At 40.2% G+C, this 20,490-nt stretch overlaps 1 protein-coding gene across 33 annotated transcripts in view; it reads left to right on the top strand.

The window, feature by feature from the left end:
* Clasp2 (cytoplasmic linker associated protein 2) overlaps positions 1-20,490 on the top strand; it is a 170,668-nt gene that overhangs the window by 28,829 nt on the left and 121,349 nt on the right. For 31 of the 33 annotated variants that reach the window (XM_040740093.1, XM_040740094.1, XM_040740096.1 and 28 more), the window contains exon 7: positions 12,903-12,973. In XM_040740093.1, the coding sequence (XP_040596027.1) occupies positions 12,903-12,973 (71 nt within the window). Of the gene's footprint in view, positions 1-12,902; positions 12,974-18,112; positions 18,757-19,437; positions 19,600-20,490 lie in introns of those variants that run through there. The other 2 variants (XM_040740120.1, XM_040740119.1) reach the window with 2 other exon arrangements.

Raw genomic sequence — 20,490 nt, forward strand, 5'->3', positions numbered from 1 at the left:
GTGTGGTGTGTGTGTGTGTGTAAAATATATGTATGTGTACACGTATGATATATATGTATATTTCCAAATGTGCCCTAGCCTCAGAGTGCTAGGGTGATAGGCGTGTGCCACCACCACAGTGGAATATATTCTCTACATAAGTGTTCTTTTCAAGTTTCTTGTTCATTTGTTAGTCTGGATTGTCTGTTTTCTTTGATTATTTTTTATTTTTATTTGTGTATCTATATGAATATATGTCATGTGTTATGCCTGTAGCTACAGAGACCAGAAGAGAGCATCATATCCCGTGGATCTCAGTTGCAGGCAGTTGTGAACCACTGAAAGTGGTTGCTGGGAACTGAACCCAGGTGGTCTGAAAGAACAATAAGCACTCTCTACCTCTGAGCTGTCTGGCCAGTCCCTACTGTGTTTTCAGAAGGTGGACTTGGAAAGACATCTTTCTGTGTTGTAGATACAAGCTTCCTTAACTGCATGATGTTCCAGTTATCTTACCCTCTGTGACTGAATATTTTAAATTCTTGACAGTGTGTTTTTTTTTTTTCGTCCATGTACATGGCTTTTTTGTTAATAAAAAAAAAAAAAAGGAGATTCATGTGTGAGTGTGGGCAAAGCATTGTAGCCATGCAAAGAGCAGGGCAGTCTGTAGGACTTCATTTTCTCTCCGTCACATAATTTCTAGGGAAGGAGCTGAGAAGATCAGGCTGGGCAGCAAACAGGCTTACCTGATGAACCATCTTGCTGGCTCTTTTTTTTTTTTTTTGGTTTTGAGACAGGGTTTCTCTGTGGCTTTGGAGCCTGTCCTGGAACTAGCTCTCATAGATCAGGCTGTTCTTGAACTCACAGAGATCTGCCTGCCTCTGCCTCCCGAGTGCTGGGATTAAAGATGTGTGCCACCAAAGCCCTGCTATTGCTGGGTCTTTTTTGTTTGCTAATTTTTAGCTTAGCATTAAAAAACAGAGAGTGAGATTTTATTATGGCATTTTCATGTATGTGTTATTATACTTAGTTTTTAATCACTTCTTTTTTATGTTTTTATTTAAATTAGAAACATGCATGCTTCAAATGTCAATCCCAGCTCCTCCCCCCTCCCTTGTCCCTTCACCAACCCCCCACCCCCACCCCAGCCCAATCCCCACATCATTCCCCAGGGAAGGTAAGGCCCTCCTTGGGGGGATCTCCAGAGTCTGTCATTTCATCCAGGGCAGGACCTAGGCACTTCCCCATGTGTCCAGGCTGAGAGAGCATCTCCCCATGTGGAATGGGCTCCCAAAGTTCATTTGTGTGCCATGGTGAACACTAGTCTATTACCCAAAGTCCCAGAGATTTCTGAGGCTTCCTCACTGACACTACATTCATGGAGTCTGGATCAGTCCCCTGCTGGCCTCTTAGCCATCAGTCTGGGGTTCAAGAGCTCCCCCCTTGTCCAGTCAGCTGTCTTTGTGGGTTTCACCAGCACGGTCTTGACCCCTTTGCTCATCACTCCTCCATCTCTATCACTGGGCTCCAGGAGTTCAGTTCAGTGTTTAGCTGTGAGTATCTGTCTCTGCTTCCATCAGTCACTGGATGAAGGTTCTAGGATGGCATATGAGGTAGTCATCAACCTTATCAGGGAGGGGCTATTAATGTAGTCTCTCTGCTATTACTTAGTTTGCCGGTTATCCTTGTAGATCTCTGGAAATCTCACTAGTGTTAGCTCTCTCCTCAAAGCTATAATGACTCTAAATATTATGGTATCTCTCATCCTGGTCTCCTCTATTCTTATCCCAATTCAACCTTCCTGGTCTCCCATGTCTTCCTCTACCATCCTCTTATCCCTCTCTCTTTTTCCTGCTTCCCTCTCCTCTCTCCTCCATGTTCCCAATCTCCTCAGGAGATCTTGCCTCATTCCTCTTCTCTGGGGTATAATGCATATCTCTTGGGAACCTTGCTGTTTCCCAGACTCACTGGCCCTGGGATTGTAGGCTGACACTCCCCTGATCCATGTCTAAAATCCATATATGAGTGAGTACATACCATGCTTGTCTTTTTGGGAATGGGTTACCTTACATCAGGATGGTTTCTTCTAGTGCCGTCCATTTGCCTGCAAATTTCAAGATTCCATTTTTTTCCACTGAGTAGTACTCCATTGTATAAATATACCACATTTTCTCTAGTCATTCTTCAGTTGTGGGGCATCTAGGTTGCTTCCAGGATCTAGCTATTATAAATAATGCTGCTATGAACATAGTGGAACAGACATCCTTGTTGTATGAATGGGTGGAATTGCTGGGTCTTGTGGTAGACTGATTCCCATTTTCCTGAGGAATCTCCATACTGATTTCCAAAGTGGCTGTACAAGTTTGCATTCCCACCAGCAGTGGAGGAGTGTTCCCCTTTCTCCACATCCTCTCCAGCACAAACTGTCATTGGTGTTTTTCATTTTAGCCATTCTGACAGGAGTAAGATGATACCTCAGAGTTGCTTTGATTTGCATTTCCCTAATGGCTAATGATGTTGAGCACTTTCTCAAGTGCCTCTCAGCCATTTTAGACTCCTCTATTGAGAATTCTCTATTTAGTTCAGTCCCCCACTTTTTAATTGGATCCTTTGGTGTTTTGGAGACTTGCTTCTTGAGTTCTTTGTAAATTTGGAGATCAGACCTCTGTCAGATGTGAGGTTAGTGAATATTTTTCCCAATCTGTGGGCTGCCTTTTTGTCTTGCTGACTATGTCCTTTGCCTTACAGAAGCTACTCAGTTTCAGGAGGTCGCATTTATTAATTGTTGATCTCAGTGTTTGTGCTACTGATGTTATGTTCAGGAAGCAGTCTCCTGTACCAATTCGTTCAAGGGTATCTCCCACTTTCTCTTCTAACAGGTTTAGTGTGGCTGGATTTATGTTGAGGTCTTTGATCCATTTGGACTTAAGTTTTGTGCATGGCGATAGACATGGATCTATCTGCAGTCTTCTGCATACCAGTACCCAGTTATGCCAGCCCCATTTGTTGAAGATGCTTTCTTTTTTCCATTGTATAATTTTAGCTTCTTTGTCAAAAACGTTTTTAATCATTTCTGTTCCTCACTCTCCTCCACATGCTCCTGCGCACTGCGGTTGTTACCTTCCTTTGTCTAGAAAGACGCACCTTTTGCTTTCTTGTTTATAATCTGTTGTCAACTTTCACAACCTTAAGATCTGTTCTTCCTTTCTCATGATCATCTTTCTAGTTTCATGGCTTTCATGTACATTTTAAACGCAAACACACACATATATATATAGCCGTATATGTAAGTGCAGACATACTCATAAAATTTTAAATATAGGATCTACATATAAGAGAAAACGTGATATTTGTCTTTCTGTTTTTTTTTTTTTTTTTTTTTTTTTGAGACAGGGTTTCTCTTTGTAACCTGGATGTCCTGGCACTCACTCTGTAGACCAGGCTGGTCTCGAACGCACAGAGATCTGCTTGCCTCTGTATTCTGAGTGTTAAAATTAAAGGTGTGCACCACCACTTCCTGGTGGTATTGTCTTTCTGAATCTGGCTTATTTTACTTAATGTATTGTCTTTCCGTTCCATCTGTTTTCTTGTAAATGTCATAATTTTATTTTTTTATAGCTGTATAAACTTCCTTGTGATGTTTGAGCTTGTCGTATTAGTAGTGTTTGAATCATTAATATACTACGGAATATAGCAAAGAAATCATAGATTACAGTAGGGCAAATTATGACTTGATTTTTTTTTTGTTTTTTTTTGTTTTTTTGAGACAGGGTTTCTCTGTAGCTTTGGAGGCTGTCCTGGAACTCACTCTGTAGACCAGGCTGGTCTTGAACTCACAGAGATCCGCCTGCCTCTGCCTCCTGAGTGCTGGGATTAAAGGTGTGCGCCATATCCTCCCCTTTTGCTCTTTAACTATGACACTTTTCCCTTCTTTTTTTAAATAAGCAGTGCCAAGAACTGACTTTATGCTGATGATCCATTTGATGCCCTATTTTCATAGTGGCTACATTCTAACTTTAGTTTTCCTACTGCTTTCTTTGTGTTTTCCAAATTTCATGTTGGATAGAGCTCGCTAAGTCTAACGTTATGTTTTGTTCATACTCATTTTTATAATAAAGCCATTCTTTGTTTCAAGCAACTGAAGAACAATTAAGTTATAGCTTTAAAATAATTTGCAGATACATTCTCTGTCAGATGTTCTTCAGAAGATGTGTGCTGACAGTCATGTACAGCTCAGCACTACACAGTGCTGTATACGGGTCACAAAACATAGCTGTGAGTGCAGAAATAAACTCTTACCTTTATGGATCATTGGTACAAACCAAGTGTGCCAAGACTTTGGGGAACAGCAAGGGGTGCTTGCTGTGTACTCCAAATGTCCACATGCATACTTTCGTCCTCATTAGAGCATCACCCAAGATGATCTAAAATTGAATCAAAGGAGCTAAAGTGATAAACACTTAGAAGTTATTAGGTTTTAAATGTTCAAAACCAAATCATATGCACCAAAGGAAAAATATTAATAAACTTGATCTGTCGATTATAAATTTAGCAGCGTGGCAGCATACAGAATCAAGTTGCACAGATCAATAGCTTCTCTGTTCATTTCAATAGCTTTTCTTTATATTCATAACAAACACAGAGAAAAATATCATGGATACACCGCCAGTTACTATAGTCCCAAAGGATATAAAATATCTAAGAATAAATATAACTAAGGGTCTCTACAGTGAAAACTCCAGACGTCTCTAGAAAGACATAGAAAAAGACAGTAGCCAGGCCGTGGTGACGCATGCCTTTAATCCCAGCGGTGCTGGAGAGATTACCATTCCAGATTTCAACATATATTATAGAGCCATAGTAATTATAACAATATGGTGCTGGCACAAAAAAAGACAGATAAGCAGTAGAATAAAATCAGGACCCAAACATGAGCACTGTAGTTTCAGCCATTTTCTCTTTTCTTTCCTTTTTGTTTTTGTTTTTGAGACAGGGTTTCTCTATGTAGCCTTTTTTGACCATCCTGGAACTAGCTCTGTAGACCAGGCTGTCCTCAAACTCATAGAGATCTGCCTGCCTGTTCCTCCCAAGTGCTGGGATTAAAGGCATTCGCCATCTCTGCCTAGTTAGCGATTTACTATTTGATAAAGGTGCCAAAAACATAAGCTGTGATCAAGAAACTATCCTTAGGCCTGTTTGTGGTGGTATGTTCCTTTGATCCCAGCTCTCAGGAGGCAGAGGCAGGTGGGTCTCTCCTGAGAGCCACATAGAGAAAGCCTGACTTGAAAAACCAAAAGATAGAAAGCAAGTGTCTTGACTGATTGGTGCTGGGACAACTGGATGTTCACAAACAGAAGGATGAAATATGACCCACATCTGTCTTACAAAAACTAACTCCAGATGGATCAAAGACCTCACTGTGAAACCTGAAACACTGGCACTGCTAACAGAAAACACAGGCAATACCTGCAGGATGTAGGTGCATGGAAGGACTACTAAATAGGACTCCATTTACCCCAAAATTAAAGCCAGCAACTGACAACTGGGACTTCATGAAAGTAAAAAGATTCTATACACCAAAACAAAAACAGAAATAACCAAAACAATTGGATGAAAAAGAAGCTTACAGAATGGGAGAGATCTTTGGTTAGTTACCAATCTGATAGAGGATTAATATCCAGAATATATAAACAACTAAAAAAACCCCCACAAAACAATGAATCAAAAACAAACAAACAAATGACTCAAAAAATGTGGGCCTGGGACTTATAGAGGGAGTTCTCAAAGGAAGAAATGTCTCAAAAAATATCCATCGTCCCTAGTAATTAGGGAAATGCAAATCAAAATAACTTTGAGCTTTCATCTTACACCAGTCAGAATGCAAGGGTCAGTGGAACAGCTGCCGACAGATGCCTGAGGGGATGGGGGCAGTGGGATAGGGAACCTCATTCACTGTTGGTGGGATTGTCATTGGGGCAGTATGTATGGAGATCTGTGTGAATTCCCAGAAAGCTAAAAATAAATCTACCAAGTGACGCAGCCACACCACTCCTTGACATATGCCCAATAGACACCAAACTACACAGACAGTTGTTTAGCCATGCTCATTGCTGCTGTATTCACAATAACTAGGAAATGAAAACAACCTAAATGTCCTCCTCCAGTTGACAAATGGATAATGAAAATGGGGTTATATGCCCTATGACTACTATTTAGCTATAAAGAAAAAAAAAGAAATCATGCGCTTTTCTAATAAATGGATGGAACTAGAAAAGATCATATTGAGTGAGGTAGCCCAGACTCCAAAGGACAAATGTTTGTCTCATCAGAGGCTCTTAGAGTAACTGCAGAAACCAGGAAAGTAAAAAGGGACCATTGTTACAATAGAGGTTGGTTAGGTAGTAGAACTATAGAGAGGGGACTAGCAGGGTACAAGTCATCTGATGGGGGAAATGAGAAAAATATTGTACTGGGGCTCTAACTAGGGAGGGGACAGTAAAATAGTAGTAAGGATGTCTGGAAAAAATCATATTAACAATCTACCTCAAAAAGTCTATAATACACATTAAAGTTGTGTATAAATATTCATATAGTTTAAATGACATTTTCTCACTTGGGTTGACAGTACTCCCTGTGAGAGCCAAGACCATCTAACAATGCTTCAACACCAGGAATTAGAAGCCTTCTTTTGAAGGCTGTCCAAGAGACTCCTAAAATATTACAGTTATTGCCATGGCCCTTGTTTGCCATCTAAAGGTGGAAGGTTAGGTCCCTATTGGTAAAGACATCACACACTTTCAGATGCTAGGCACAGAGGTCTCTGTAGTGGAACTCATTTGAAAGCCCTCTGCCCAGGGACTGGCTTCTTCAGACCACACGGCACCATGTAGTTCAAAGGAGGAAAGCTACCATAGCTGTGATGCCTAACAACCACATCAGTGACCAGAAGGACACAATAACTCTAAGGATGCAATAGTGGCATGTATATCTTGGCAGTAGCCCAACAGTTCTCTAATTGAATTTTAGGTCCACTCAGCAAGAGGGAAATCATGCCTGATCCTGGAAACGTAGCCAACTACCTAGGGCTAGTAAAGAACATAAAACCACTTTACTAAACCAGGCCTGGTTGGTTTAGTACCAAAATCTCCAGCTACATTCCAAATAATTGTCCATATACTCACAGATAAATGTGGTTCTCACCCCTCATCAAAGAAACTTTTCCTTATATCAGAGACCATTCCAGAAAACCACAGCCAGTCATAATGGGGAGTTGTGGAGCCTAGCCCCAATGAATAAATACATCTGCAAAGCAACTCCTATACTTAGGGTTTAGAGAATATGGCTGAAGAGGGGCAGAAAGATTTTTGTAACTGCCAGAGGACCCAGGAAGTTTACTGTGAGATTGTGTCTTCTAGTAACACACGGTGTCCATAAAGTCTCCTAATAATGACTTCCTAAACATGAGCTGAACAGGACAATAATAATAGACATGCTAATGAAGGGGGAGGCTTAGGGGAGACCTTCCAGGACCTTCCACCCTACACAAAGAGCTACAGGCAGCTATAGTTATGAGGACGGAAGAAATAGTCTTCTCTAGGGAAGAGCACACCAGTCACTTATTCAATACCTGTTTTAAGTTAACCCTGAAAACATACACACAAGTAATATTATACGAACCAAGCAGGTTATATTTAAAAATATATATGTGCCTGGCAGTGGTGGCACACACCTTTAATTCCAGTACTTGGGAGGAAGAGGCAGGTGGATCTCTGAGAGCTTGAGGCCAGCCTGGTCTACAGAGTGAGTTCCAGGACAGGCTCCAAAGCTACACAGAGAAACCCTGTCTCGAAAAACCAAATGTAGATGGAAGTTTCTGTCCCACCCAGTCCTGCAGCCCTTTAGTCCCAAATAAACACACAGAGGCTTATATTAATTATAAACTGTTTGGCCTATAGCTTAGGCTTCTTATTGGCTAACTCTCTTTTAATTATTAAACTCATTTCTATTAATCTGTGTGTCTCCACATGGTCTTGGCTTACAGGTCATACCCGAGTCTCTTGCTTTCTCGCCAGCTCCATGGTACCTCCCTAGTGACTCACTCTGTGTGTTCCTCTCCCCCCATTCGCCTAGTTTGGTAGCCCTGCCTATACCTCCTGCCTGGCTACATCCTTCTGTCCATTGGTTGAAAAAAGCTTTATTCATCAACCAATAAGAGAAACATATATTCACAGCATTCAGAAAGACATCTCCCATCAGCCAAAAAAAAAAGAATATATATGTGTGTTCATAATCATAAATATAGCAACAATTAATGAAAAACCATAAATTGAAAGAAAGCAAGGAGGGGTATATGGGAGGCTTTGGAGGGAGGAAAGGACCAAGGAGTAAATGATGTAATTATATAAATTATCCTTCAAAATAAAATAATTAATTAGAATATGTTGATATATGTAATAAAAATCAACTTTGTAATAATTCAAAATATGCCTCAAAGGACATTGTAAGAAACCCTGTACGGGATGGGAGTATTTCCAAATACATGAAACTTGTATCTTGAGTATATAAAGTACAACTCAGGAGTAAAATGACAGGTAATGCTTTTTTTTTTTTTTTTATTACGAGACAGGGTTTCTCTGTTTTGTTTTGGAGGCTCTTGGTCCAGCCTGGCCTCGAACTCACAGAGATCCGCCTGCCTCTGCCTCCCGAGTGCTGGGATTAAAGGCGTGTGCCACCACCTCCCGGCAGGTAATGCTATTTTTAAAGGATCCAAATTAAATACTTTTAAAAAGAGAATATGCAGATAGTCACGAACACATAAAATGATGCTCACTATCATTTAGCTATGTAAGAAATTCTGATCAAAACTACATACCTCTAAGAAATATCCCAAAACAACAAAGCTGCAAACTTCTTCACACCACTGTAGCATAACTAAAGTCTTAAAGGATGAGACTTTCATGGGAACAGGTACTAATAAAGCAGCTGGGGAAAACAGTTTATAACTCTTGTGAATGTCAACTGTAGAGGTATCACATGACCCAGCCCAGCAAGTGATAGGAAAACAAGTCTTTCTACAAAGACGTCTCTGTAGGTGTTCCTGACAGCATTAGCCAAGGTCACGAAACTATACAGACACCTCCCACCCACACATCTATCAGCTAATGAGTGGATATTTAAGTGCAGTGTATCCATACAGTGGAATATCAAGAACCCACATTATGCTTCCATTTGAATTAAATCACCAGCTATAATAATTCGTAGGTCAGGTGTGATCTGTAGCAATAGGAAGTAGGTTAATGATTGCCGAGAACTGGGGATAAGAGAGAAACTAGAGAAGGAACTGCTGCTAATGGGTGTGTGGATGTCCCCCGGGATGATAGAAACGTAAAAGTTGTGGTAATGGTTGAATTACTCAGGGAATATACTGTAAATCACAGTCGTACGTTTTATTTTCTCTTTTGTGACAGTGTGGATAAATGCCAAGGCCTCATACCTACTACACAAGTGTTTTACTACCTAGCTACATTCAGCTCTGAAAGACACACTTCAGTGCCATGAGTTGTATGGTATTTGAGTCTCACTCAGTAAAGCTCGGAAGCAGGTGGATGACTCTGAATACCTAACTGAATTTTACTGTTCTTAGCTGGGACTGCACTTAAGTTAGAGTTGCTTTTTCCAGGTCTGTTTCCCTTAGTCTGTAAATCTGAACCTTTCCAGAGTTTTGGTTGGCTCTTCAAGTGTGTTAACTTCTTTGGACAGCCCAGTCTTTGCTGTGTTTCCCTTCCATTCAATTAGTTGCTCTCACCACACACACACACACACACACACACACACACACACACACACACACACACACACACACACAATTATTCAAAAGGGCCTAGAGTCTTCTTTCAGCTCTTTGTTTCATTTTCCATTTTTCATTTATAAATGAAAGGTATTCTGCTAAGAATGAGTTTTGGGGACTGGAGAGATGGCTCAATTCCCAACACCCACATGGAAGCTCACAACTGTCTGTAACTCCAGTTCCAGGGGATCCTACACTGTCACACAGACATACATGCAAGCATATTAAGATTAAAAAAGAATGAGTTTCTATCAGATATAGTGGCATATGCCTTTAATCTCAGCATCCAGAAGGCAGAGGCAGGTGGGTCTATGTGAGTTTGAGGCCAGCCTGGTCTAAAGAGGCAGTGCCAGCTGTGGCTGCATAGTGAGACTTTGTCTCTAAAAAAAAGAAAAAGACGCCGGGCGGTGGTGGTGCACACCTTTAATCCCAGCACTCGGGAGGCAGAGGCAGGCGGATCTCTGTGAGTTCGAGGCTGGGCTGGACCGATAGCCTCCAAAACAATACAGAGAAACCCTGTCTCGTAAAACCAAAAAAAAAAAAAAAAAGAAAAAGAAAAAGAAAAAAAAAAATTCTAAAATATGTGTTTGAAGTTTAATGATGGGGGTTGGAATCTTCAGTGAAGTCTATGTAGAAAATTATGCTGTGCTTTTATTTGTTCATTTGTTTGCTTTAAAGATGTAAAGTTTGTCTTTGATAAAGTTTTTGAGCAGGAGATTAAATATTTTTTAGTAAGTACTGAGGTTACATTGTGGTTTACTGTGAATGTTGGTGAAGGAGTATGATTGGGAAGAGAGGAGGCCAAGGAGACACTAGGACAGTTGTAGGCGGAAAGTAAGAACTGGCGTAAGAGGAAGTGTGAAGTAAGCATCTTCTCACCTCCTGCCTAGCCTCGTCCTGGACCTTTGGAGGATCTCCTTCCTCCCTTCTTCCTCATCACTTCTCACCGTTCCTGTTAATATTCAACTGTCACAGTTGCTTCCTCTTCCTAGTAATGCTGCTTATGTCTCTTCCTTGCCCCATGTTTTTCTTACCTCATTTTAATTCCATGCTACCCCTTTCTGAACTCTCTGTTTGTTGTTTGTTGGAGACAGGCTGGGTTCTTGTGCCCAGGTTGGTTTTGAACTCACCTGATAGCTGAGGCTTACTGGAAGCTCCTGCCCCTCCTGCCTTTCAGGTGCTGAGGTTACAAGCTTACACTCACCACTCACTTTCCCTGCTCATTCTGAGATTTCTATCTTAAATTTCTTACTCCCATTTTCCTAGTCTTTAGAAAAGTTTGTGTGTGTGAGTGTGTGTGTGTTTGTGTGTGTGTATGAGTGTGTGTGTGTGTGTGTTTTGCTAAGGGAACCCTGGTTTACAGGAATTTTCATGTTCCTCATGGCCTTACACTCCTTTTCCACAAACAGCTTTTCTAAGTCCTTGCCTTTCTGTCTCTGGCTTTTCTGGGCTCGTCCTGAAATATCAGGCTCCAATCTCAGTGCTCCTTGGTATCTCATGCTCACATCTTACCTACTTAATCTGCGCAACCCGTGGAAGATGCTGTGTTGTAAGATAAAGCAGTCTGTGTCTTTTCTTTGCAGATACATGCATAGTTGTACTTATTGGATCAGTTGGGATTGGAGATGAGGCTAAGGTTTAGAAATTGCTTTATAAGGAATCCCAGGAGTTTTTAGCTAAAAATATACTTTTCCTTTTCCTTTATATGTATGGGTGTTTTGCCTGCATGCATGTGTTTACACCACGTGTATGCAGTACCTGTGAAGGCCAGAAGAGGACATCGGATTCCCTGGGACTGAGTTACAGCTGATTGTGAGCTGCTATGTAGGTGCTAGGAATCAAACCCTGCCCTCTGGAAGAACAGCCAGGCCTCCTAACTTATGAGCCATCTCTCCAGCCCCCTTTCTTTTTTCTTTTCTATTCTACTCTTCTTCTTTTTCATTAAACAACAAATATATTTAGTGCATTTTTAAAAATTTGGTTTTTTGTGTATTTGTTTGTTTGAGATGGGGTTTCTCTCTGTAGTCCTGACTGTCCTGGAACTCATTCTGCAGACCAGACTGGCCTCAAACTCAGATCTACCTTCCCCTTCCTCCTGAGTGCTGTGATTAAAGGCATGCACCACCACTGCTTGACTCTTTTATTTATTTTTTTATTCAAGTTAGGTATTGGCATTTCAAAAAGTATCTATAGGTTTACCTTATAAGTAAGAAATTATAAGATGTGGATCTCTAAAACTTAATAAAATGTTTTAGGAAATAGAATTGTGAAAGAAATATAAGAGTAAGCCAAAGAAAAAACATTTGTCAGTTAAAAGCCATAAAACAATGGTTCTCTTCCTTGCTCAAACGTGCATTATGAATTGAAGAAGTCATAGAGTGATAGGCTGGAAAGTTAAAGAAAAAGCAAACTATATTGTCAGCAATATGCAGTTTTATCCCAAAGGAAGATGTATGCGAATGTAAATACTCCAGGACAGTGGTCAGCAGATGTGCTGGTGCTTTCTCTTTGTGCTTGCTGTGCTCCTAGCGTTCTTCTGTAATGAGTGGGCATTGCATTCTATAAGAAAGGGTGTTGTCTGTTTGCTGCTGTGTTTTAAGTATTAGCAGTAGGTGGAAAGAGTAACTACTCTGAATATAAGCTTAGTGGAATTGGTGGTGTGGGAGATAAAGAGCATGAGGAGAAGCCTCAGATGCAGCTGTCCCTGCAGCACTGTAGTTTCTGCCTTTCTTTAGCTTGTGTTTGTCTTTGTCTCCTTAGCATGAGTTTCCAGACTTTTGAATGATGTCTGAGTCTTGGATTTGTTAGGATGGAACTAGAAAGTTTGTTGCTGAGCTTGGAGAAATAATTTTGATGTAATTACTTTGTGTGAAAGTTGTCATTTTTTATTGAGATATCTACACATGTAGAATCAGGCCTGTATTTGACTTCTCATGAATGAAGAGATCAGAGTTTGTGTCTACTTTAAGTCAAACTGTATAGATAAAACAAATCCATAGAATCTTTTCTCTAAGTGAGGTGGTAAAGGAAATTGTTTCTGTTCATCTCTATGTAAAAACAATTTATTCTTTATTCCCAGATTAGAAATGATACTTGCCAAATTTGATGAAGTACAAAATTCGGGCGGTATGGTTTTGAGTGTCTGCAAAGGTAAGAGTAATTAAGTTCTTCCAGCTCGTAAACATTTCTGAGATGACTTAGTCAAGTATTAGACACCAAGTGTGTTTGCAACCCAAGTATGCATCTTTAATTTTAAAAGCGTTGATTTTATAGCTTGTAAACTACAGGGTGTAACAGTGAACTCTCAGTCCAGAGTCTGCACCTTCTCTGAAGCGCTGGAGTTGTGAAGATTTCACAACAGGGATAATGTCTCTGTCATACTTTTGTCTTCATAGTTAATGGTTGATAACCCCCTTGTGCTTTGTTTCATGTGTGAAATGTGTTTTTACAGTTGTAGTAATTTATCTTGCTGCCTTTAGTAGAGATTGTGGGGTTGATTGGCCTTCTTGACCAATGTGCAGATTTTGAGTGAAAATATTAGAGAAGAAACAAGCAGTAATTTTACTACAGTAGTCATCTTTGCTTAGGTGGAATGTGAGGCCTAGTAGAATTCAGGAAGGTTGGAATTAGTCTGTATCCACATATAGTAGGCATTTATTTGATTTTGTGATTCCTTCCTTTTTAATAATATTGATAAGTTGTGTTTTGTTTTACTGAGTAGCATTTACCTAAACTGTATTCATTAGCCATATTTGTGAAGAATATATTCTGTTCCCAGTGATAATAATTTTTTTCCCTCAAGTGGGGAAAGCAGCTTCGCATCAGAATGTGGGTTAGCTTCACAGAGTAAATGATGTTGAAGAAAAATTTTGTCGTATGAATTTGAAGTCATACAATAGGAAAACTAGTTCAAAATATAATTTAGGCTTTTTCTCTGTTCACTTGAGGTTGGGCTTTGTTGTATTGCAGGGAGTCTGGTGGAGTGACAATTAGGTGTTACGGAGATCATGTATACCTAATCTAAACTTAGGTCTCAAGCACGCAGTGACTTCATTGCTGCCAGTTCTCACTCAGACAGCAGTTTCTCACGTCTCTCCTCTGAATAGAAGGTGTTCAAGAGCTGCATCCTAATTTGTCTTGTAGTTGTCTTTGTTGGTGTCTGTAGAAACCAGAGCAGCAGGAAAAGGACTAGTTGTTAAATATTTCTGACTTGAGGTTTTCAGTAGCACTCCTTGTGCTCCATTCTGTTTGGTTACAACTAAGGAAGTCTTTGGTATATATTATAGAGTTAAAGGAGTCACTGTTTAAATGTGGATCATTTTGGAAGTGTGGTTGCTGTTGTGTTTGGTGAGATTATAACTGCTACTTTCAGAAGGGGAGCTTTTTTGTTCTTTGTTCCATTTCTTTTCTCCTTTTTCTCTCTGTAAATACAGCAGCTTAGGTCTAGAGTCTGGCATTTATTTTTTTTGGAGGGAGTCCCAAAGATTGTCTTGGAGATTATGATGTAAATATTGCGAGTCTAGTTGAATATGAAAGTTAAAATTGTCTATAATACACATATCGAATATAGGAGTTAGTTGAAATTTTTTCTGTTTTCAGTTAAACTTTTTCCCCCCTGAGATGGTTTCCCTGTGTAGCTTTGTCTTGGAACTCACTCTGTAGACCAGGCTGGCCTCAAACTCAAGAGATCCATCTTCCTCTGTCTCCCAAGTGCTGGGATTAAAGTCGTGTGCTACTACTGGCTGGCTCAGTTAAGATTTTTTAATGACAGACAGTGTACTAAACTCCATAGCTGTGGCTCTCCATTTGTGGATGGCACACCCATGATTCAGGAACCACACATCACATGCTTGGGATGAGTATATTATTACCTCAAAAGTGTGGTGTATTGTTCTAGGCTGTCTCAAATGTATACCATTTTATATAAGAAAGATGAGCATCCTTAGGTTCCTGGAACCAATCCCCTGTTGTTACAGAGGAATGACTATATTATGTTGTCATTGAAAAATTCCTTTATGAATTAGTTAACAACAGAGGAAACTAGAAGAAGGAAACCCATTTGTCATGTTGGCTAATCTTAGGGCTCAGGTTACCTTTCCTGTGATTTAATCTCTCTCTCACTGATCCAGTCCTGACCAATGACTAGCAAATTCTTTGTTGATGGCTCCCAAAGATAGTTCTAGCTGTTGCTATCTCTTCTTGATTCTCTACTTTTGGTAGCTTGGGGTCTTGATGACATTGCTATTTGGATATTTGACACTTCAGGTTCATCATATCCAGAAACAACCCTGTTGGTGTTCTGGTTCATGCGTTCCTGTTCTCCCTTACCCCTTCTACACCCCTCTCCTCCCCTTCCTCTCCTTGCCTGCCCCTCTCCCCCTTCCAACCCTTCCCCTTTATCCCTACAGGGTCTCACATGGCCCTGCTGGCCTCTAACTCTGTGTAGCAGAGTATGACCTTGGACTTCTGATTCTCCTGTCTCTACCTCACAAATACTAGACTTATAGGCATGTGCTACCAGGCCTCGCTCTGTTTTTCTTCTTAATCCTTAAATCTGTCTCTTCCCCAGGTTAGTCATTTCAGTTAGTTGTATCACCAAGGTGAAACTTGGCTTAATTTCCCATTCTGGTCAACTAGTTGGTCATTTCTACCTCTGATATACAAACTTCGGTCCTGTTCGCTTGTTTTTTCATTGTCACTATCAATACCCTGGACCACTGCAGGAGCCTTAATGATCCATGTCAAAAACATACATAGTGTGGTAACAGCATTGGGGAAAATACAGATATTTCTTGTTCATGAAATTTGTATTCTTCCTAAAGACCCTGCTGCCAAGTAGGAGATCATTAAGTGAAAAAACAAATTCCACTAATATTAACAAGGGCAATTCTTTATAGTACATTTTATTCTAACTCAGGATACTTAAATAATTTTTAGGTGTTCAAAATTATGTTAGTTGGTAACTCTTGGAGAAGTCCACTCCTATGCTTTCAGGTGTGTGTGAATTCCCAAATGACTCTTTTTGTCTACTAATACCTGTCTTTAAAGACCCTAATTCTGCTTCATCTTATACATACACCCTGATAGAACAGTCCCACCCACTCAGCTGCTTGTGGGGCTGAGGGAGCAGGAGCTGGAGGTCCAGACTTGTCTGGGAGCATTAGTGGGGATGGAGCTAGAGCTCAGTGAGAATATTCACCTGTATACAGAGCTGTCAGTTCAGTCCCCAGTAGTGCTAAAACAGTTGTTACTTGAGCAATGAAAACATTTTTTGTAGGCCGTAATAGGAAGACCAGTAGTTTGTGTAAAAAGTAATTAAATGAAAGTTTATTCGACTCTTTTTATTTCTGTTTCTTTTTTTTATGCCCCACAGAGTTTTTAGCCCTTTGTTGGTTCTGTTTTATTACATACTTAAACTAAAAAGTAAACTTATAGAGAACAAAACATTTTAGGGTGAAATAAATGCATGCTGTGAAGATATGTGAAAATGGGTCGTTTGCACAATAGGATGATGGTTCCTAAAGATGCTACCTCTTCTTTCTCACATGATGTCTGTGTACCCAAGGGAAATTATCTTGGGCTCTTCTGATATGGTATAAGTTTTAAATTTGTTCCACACGGTCATCTGTAACCAGAAACTATTATGGCAAATAACACTGTTTTGTGTCTTTTCCAGAGACTGTAGTAATAGAATGGCATGTCTTGCAGTATAGTGATTTAAAGTGTTTGGGATGAAAAATATAAACAGTAAAATCCAGGAGATTTGTTGCAAAGGTAGTATAACTTTTTTATATATCATCTGAATGGTCATTATGTGAAGAAAATAGAATACTGAAGTTATAAGTAATTTGAGGATGTTAATTCAGTCTCTTTCGAGAAGTGATATATTTCATTTGAGACCCGATACATAGAATAATCAGTCAAGGAATAATTGTCAGGAAAACACGTTGGCCAGAAGAAAATAGTGACTATGAAAACCCAGAGGTGAGGGCTGGAGAGGTGGCTCAGCCGTTAAAGGCTAGTCTCACAACCAAAAATGAAAGCCCAGAGGTGAACAGGACTTGGTTATTGAAGAACATAGAGACCAGGGCTGCCTGGAGCCCAGTCAGGGAGAGGAAACAGTGTCTGAAGGGTGTTGAACAAGTGGGCAAAACTGGGCCCTGAGTGTCCCATAGGTGAGGAGAATTTTGGTAGGCTTCTAGAGGTAGGAGAGGGCCATGTACAGTGGGTAGGGTGGAGTAACACTGTCTTCTTGGCTTTATTGTTCAGAGAAAGCCTGTTCTCTTGCTCTTCTCGTGAGTCCTGGTGCATAGTTGTTGTACATCATGCTTTTGCCTCTGGTTTCTTTCATAATTGTCATTGCAATGCTCTTGATTGAAGCTCTGATTAAATTCCTTAGTTTTAGAAGCACTAGCTGAGCAGAGTCAAGAACATTAAATTAAATTATCAGATTGGACCATATACTATTTGGTTTAGGAAATAGTGAGAAGTGCACATTTGTTTTTTCCTGAGGATTTTAAGAAGCTGAACTTTAATTTTCATGTTACAAGGCAAGTTGGTGAAGTCCCTAAGTGCAGCAGAATTAGCTCTGCTATTAGAAGGAGAATGTAATTAAAACTAAGCATGTTATGGCTGGAAGGTCAGCACCAGCCCAAGATGAAAAGACTACAAGTTGTGTTCTCCTGTGATTGTGGTGAGACCTGGTATTAGCATGGAGCTTTCTAGACAGTCTCCTACACTAACAGGGATGTAAATACCAACAGTATTGGTGGCTATGGCTATTTCTTTTTTCTCTTTCATTGTGAAAATACTGTGTATAATTTGTCTAATGTCCTTGTAGGACCAAGTGCAGTTTGACTTGTAATCACGGTAGAGTAATTTGCAGTTTCTCTGAGACAGTTGCGCAGAGAATTATTTACGTTAGAGACTGGCAATAAAGTAAAGCTTAGGCGCTGGCTTTAGGCTGTAAATTGCCGTGGTGTTCAGCTTATGAGTCAGTACTGTAACTTCAGTCCAGTTTCGTGTATTTTCATAGCATGCTCTTTGGTGGCAAGAGGAGAAGCTCTTTTCTTAGTTTGATTTAAAAACATATCTCTGTGTGGCCGTGAGCCCCAGGGCCTTCTCAGGACTCGATAAAGTAGTGATGGCTGTGCAGCCTGGAGAGAGGGTGCTTAGCTCCCCTGCAGCTGCGCAGTGGCTAGTTCTGTCTCCACCAGAAGCAAGCTTTGTTCCGTGTGGCCCTGCTGTCCGTGCACAGAGCTGCCTTTGATGGGCTGTCTTTGACGTGATTTGTTTACGGCAGCCAGAATGCTTCCTGCATAATGAGAGCAGTTAGTCATGGAAACTGGGCTATTCCTGTTTGTGCACTTCTATCAGTCTTCTGTTGTAAATACGAAAAGGTAACGACAGAAGGATGAAAACCTTTTCTAAAAGGCGCAAACCGGCTAATCCATCAGGTCATGTGATTGCTACTGCTTACACGGATATCTTTAGGGAAGCGGAGAATGATTGCTGAGCACATGCCTTGTGTTTTGATGATTGCATTAAAAGTCCCCCAGTGGGATGACATTTATTGGCTCCCAGAGCTTTTCTTAGATTAAATTTCAGGCATCCGGCACAAGGAGAAACATCACACCGTGTATCTAACAGCATATGTGCAGTTAAAGAATCATCTTGATCAAACCCTGCTAGGCTTTGCTAAAAAACCAAGGGTTTTCAGCAAGACCCCAGACTTTTATTTTGAAGTGGAGTAGCAGCTGTTGGCTATTGCGGTGCAGAGCTGCAGCGCGGCCTGGGTCACACAGTGCTCCCTGTGCCTTAGGCTGCAGGCCGAGCCCAGTGGCGCAGGCACTGAGCTACACTTATTTTGCTGTGATATTTGACCTCTTGGTTTGAAAGAGCTCCCTGGACCATCTGAATGGCTATGGGAGATGGTGAGTACGATTTATTTTCTTGTTGTGCTGTGCTGTACACTTGGTTTTAAGGTGATGATTGTTTGCTGTGTAAGAAATACATTTCTCCTGAAGAATGAAGGACATGTACGTGTTTGTGTGCAGTCGGATATTTGTGCATGCGTGTGTCCTTTTTCACTTGATGTGTCTGTGTGGGGTCTGGCAAACAGAGGGTGAAATTTACCTTGCAGCCCAGGCACGGCTTCTTCAGTCTTTGGTATTGGGTGTGAAGGGCTAGTAGAAGGGTCAGGGAATGTGTACAGAAGCTCTGGAAGGAGAATATGGCCTTTGGAGCAATGGCAGACGTAGGCAGGGAGGTTTGATTAGCTGGCTTGACATCTTTCCTGTTGTATTTGACAGAATTTGAATTCTGTGGTGATAAAATACTTAGAGAAGCAAAATGGCTTGCCATGGATACTACATTAATTAGTGTGCTTGGGATTTGTCAGTGTCTCTAATAAACATCTTTTAAGAAATTTATATAGGACATAATTGGATCACAAATTGCTTTTGTTAATGTTTTGGTGAGGATAATTTAAAAAACACCTATTTCTGTAGTGTCTTGTACTTTTTAAAGGTACTTCGATATACTTTATATACATTAACTCCTCAGGTACAAATGACTAGTGAAGTATACAGATGTATGGTGTTTCCGTTTCACAGGTTAGGAAGCTGAGACCTGCTGAAAGGTGTGTTCCAGGTCCAGGCACAGAAAGCAAAGTAGGCTGAGTCTACAGCCCCAGAGGTGCATCTGCTATTGTCCTCCACAACACTGACTGTTTGAGCCTTTTCCTTGCCACTAACCCTTTATTAAGATGCTTAGAGGTATGTTTCATAATCGTATCAATATCAGATGTGTACAGAGGGAGTGTAAGGGCTCTACAGGGGTTTTGCTCTCTCTCTGTCTCTCTGTCTCTCTGTCTCTCTGTCTCTGTGTGTGTGTGTGTGTGTGTGTGTGTGTGTGTGTGTGTGTGTGTGTGTGTGTGTGTGTTTAGGTTCTTAAGGACCCCTTGCTTGGATTTGTAAGTTTTAAGTCTTAATAGTGTTAGCCTTCCTATGACTAGATCATGACCTCTGTCTTCTGAGAGTTGGTCCTCTTAGTGCTTTAGGAATAGGTTTCAAACTCACCAAGTTGGCTGTTGATAGTCATTTCAAGTATTTATGTACATTTAACTAAAAGTATGACAGTAGATTTTTGTTTTGTACATTGTTATGAGTGATTCTGAGAATTTATGTAACTTATATGACCTTATACAAATAAGTTAAATATACTTCATTAATTTTTAAGGTAAAAATCATCAAATTGATTTCTCATATACTAAGAGCATTGCCAAGTTTCTTAGGAAGATAAAACAAAACAAAAATGCTTACTTTCTAGGCAATTAATGTTGCATTTGCTTTGGATCATGTCTAGATTTTATTTTTTTTAAACCCAAGTTCTTTGGCCATCATGTATGTTTACTTGTTTTTTATTTTCCAAATAATACATTCAGACAGTTTAGGAATGTATTGATTTTTTTTAATTCAAAATAATGACCTCTTGTAAAGAAAGCTTAGAGGGTAGCCTTCCAAGTAATTCTCTTCCTTAAAATAATAAAACTTTGATTGTATTAAAATATACCTTTAAAAAATTCTTAAAAGTTGAAATAATAACGACATGTGTATAGCAGCAGGCAGGCCGTCAGGGTGAGTAGTCTTAACAGTTGGTATGGCTAC

Source organism: Mesocricetus auratus, unplaced genomic scaffold (genome assembly GCF_017639785.1).
Source record: "Mesocricetus auratus isolate SY011 unplaced genomic scaffold, BCM_Maur_2.0 Super-Scaffold_100691, whole genome shotgun sequence".
NCBI classification, from domain to species: domain Eukaryota; kingdom Metazoa; phylum Chordata; class Mammalia; order Rodentia; family Cricetidae; genus Mesocricetus; species Mesocricetus auratus.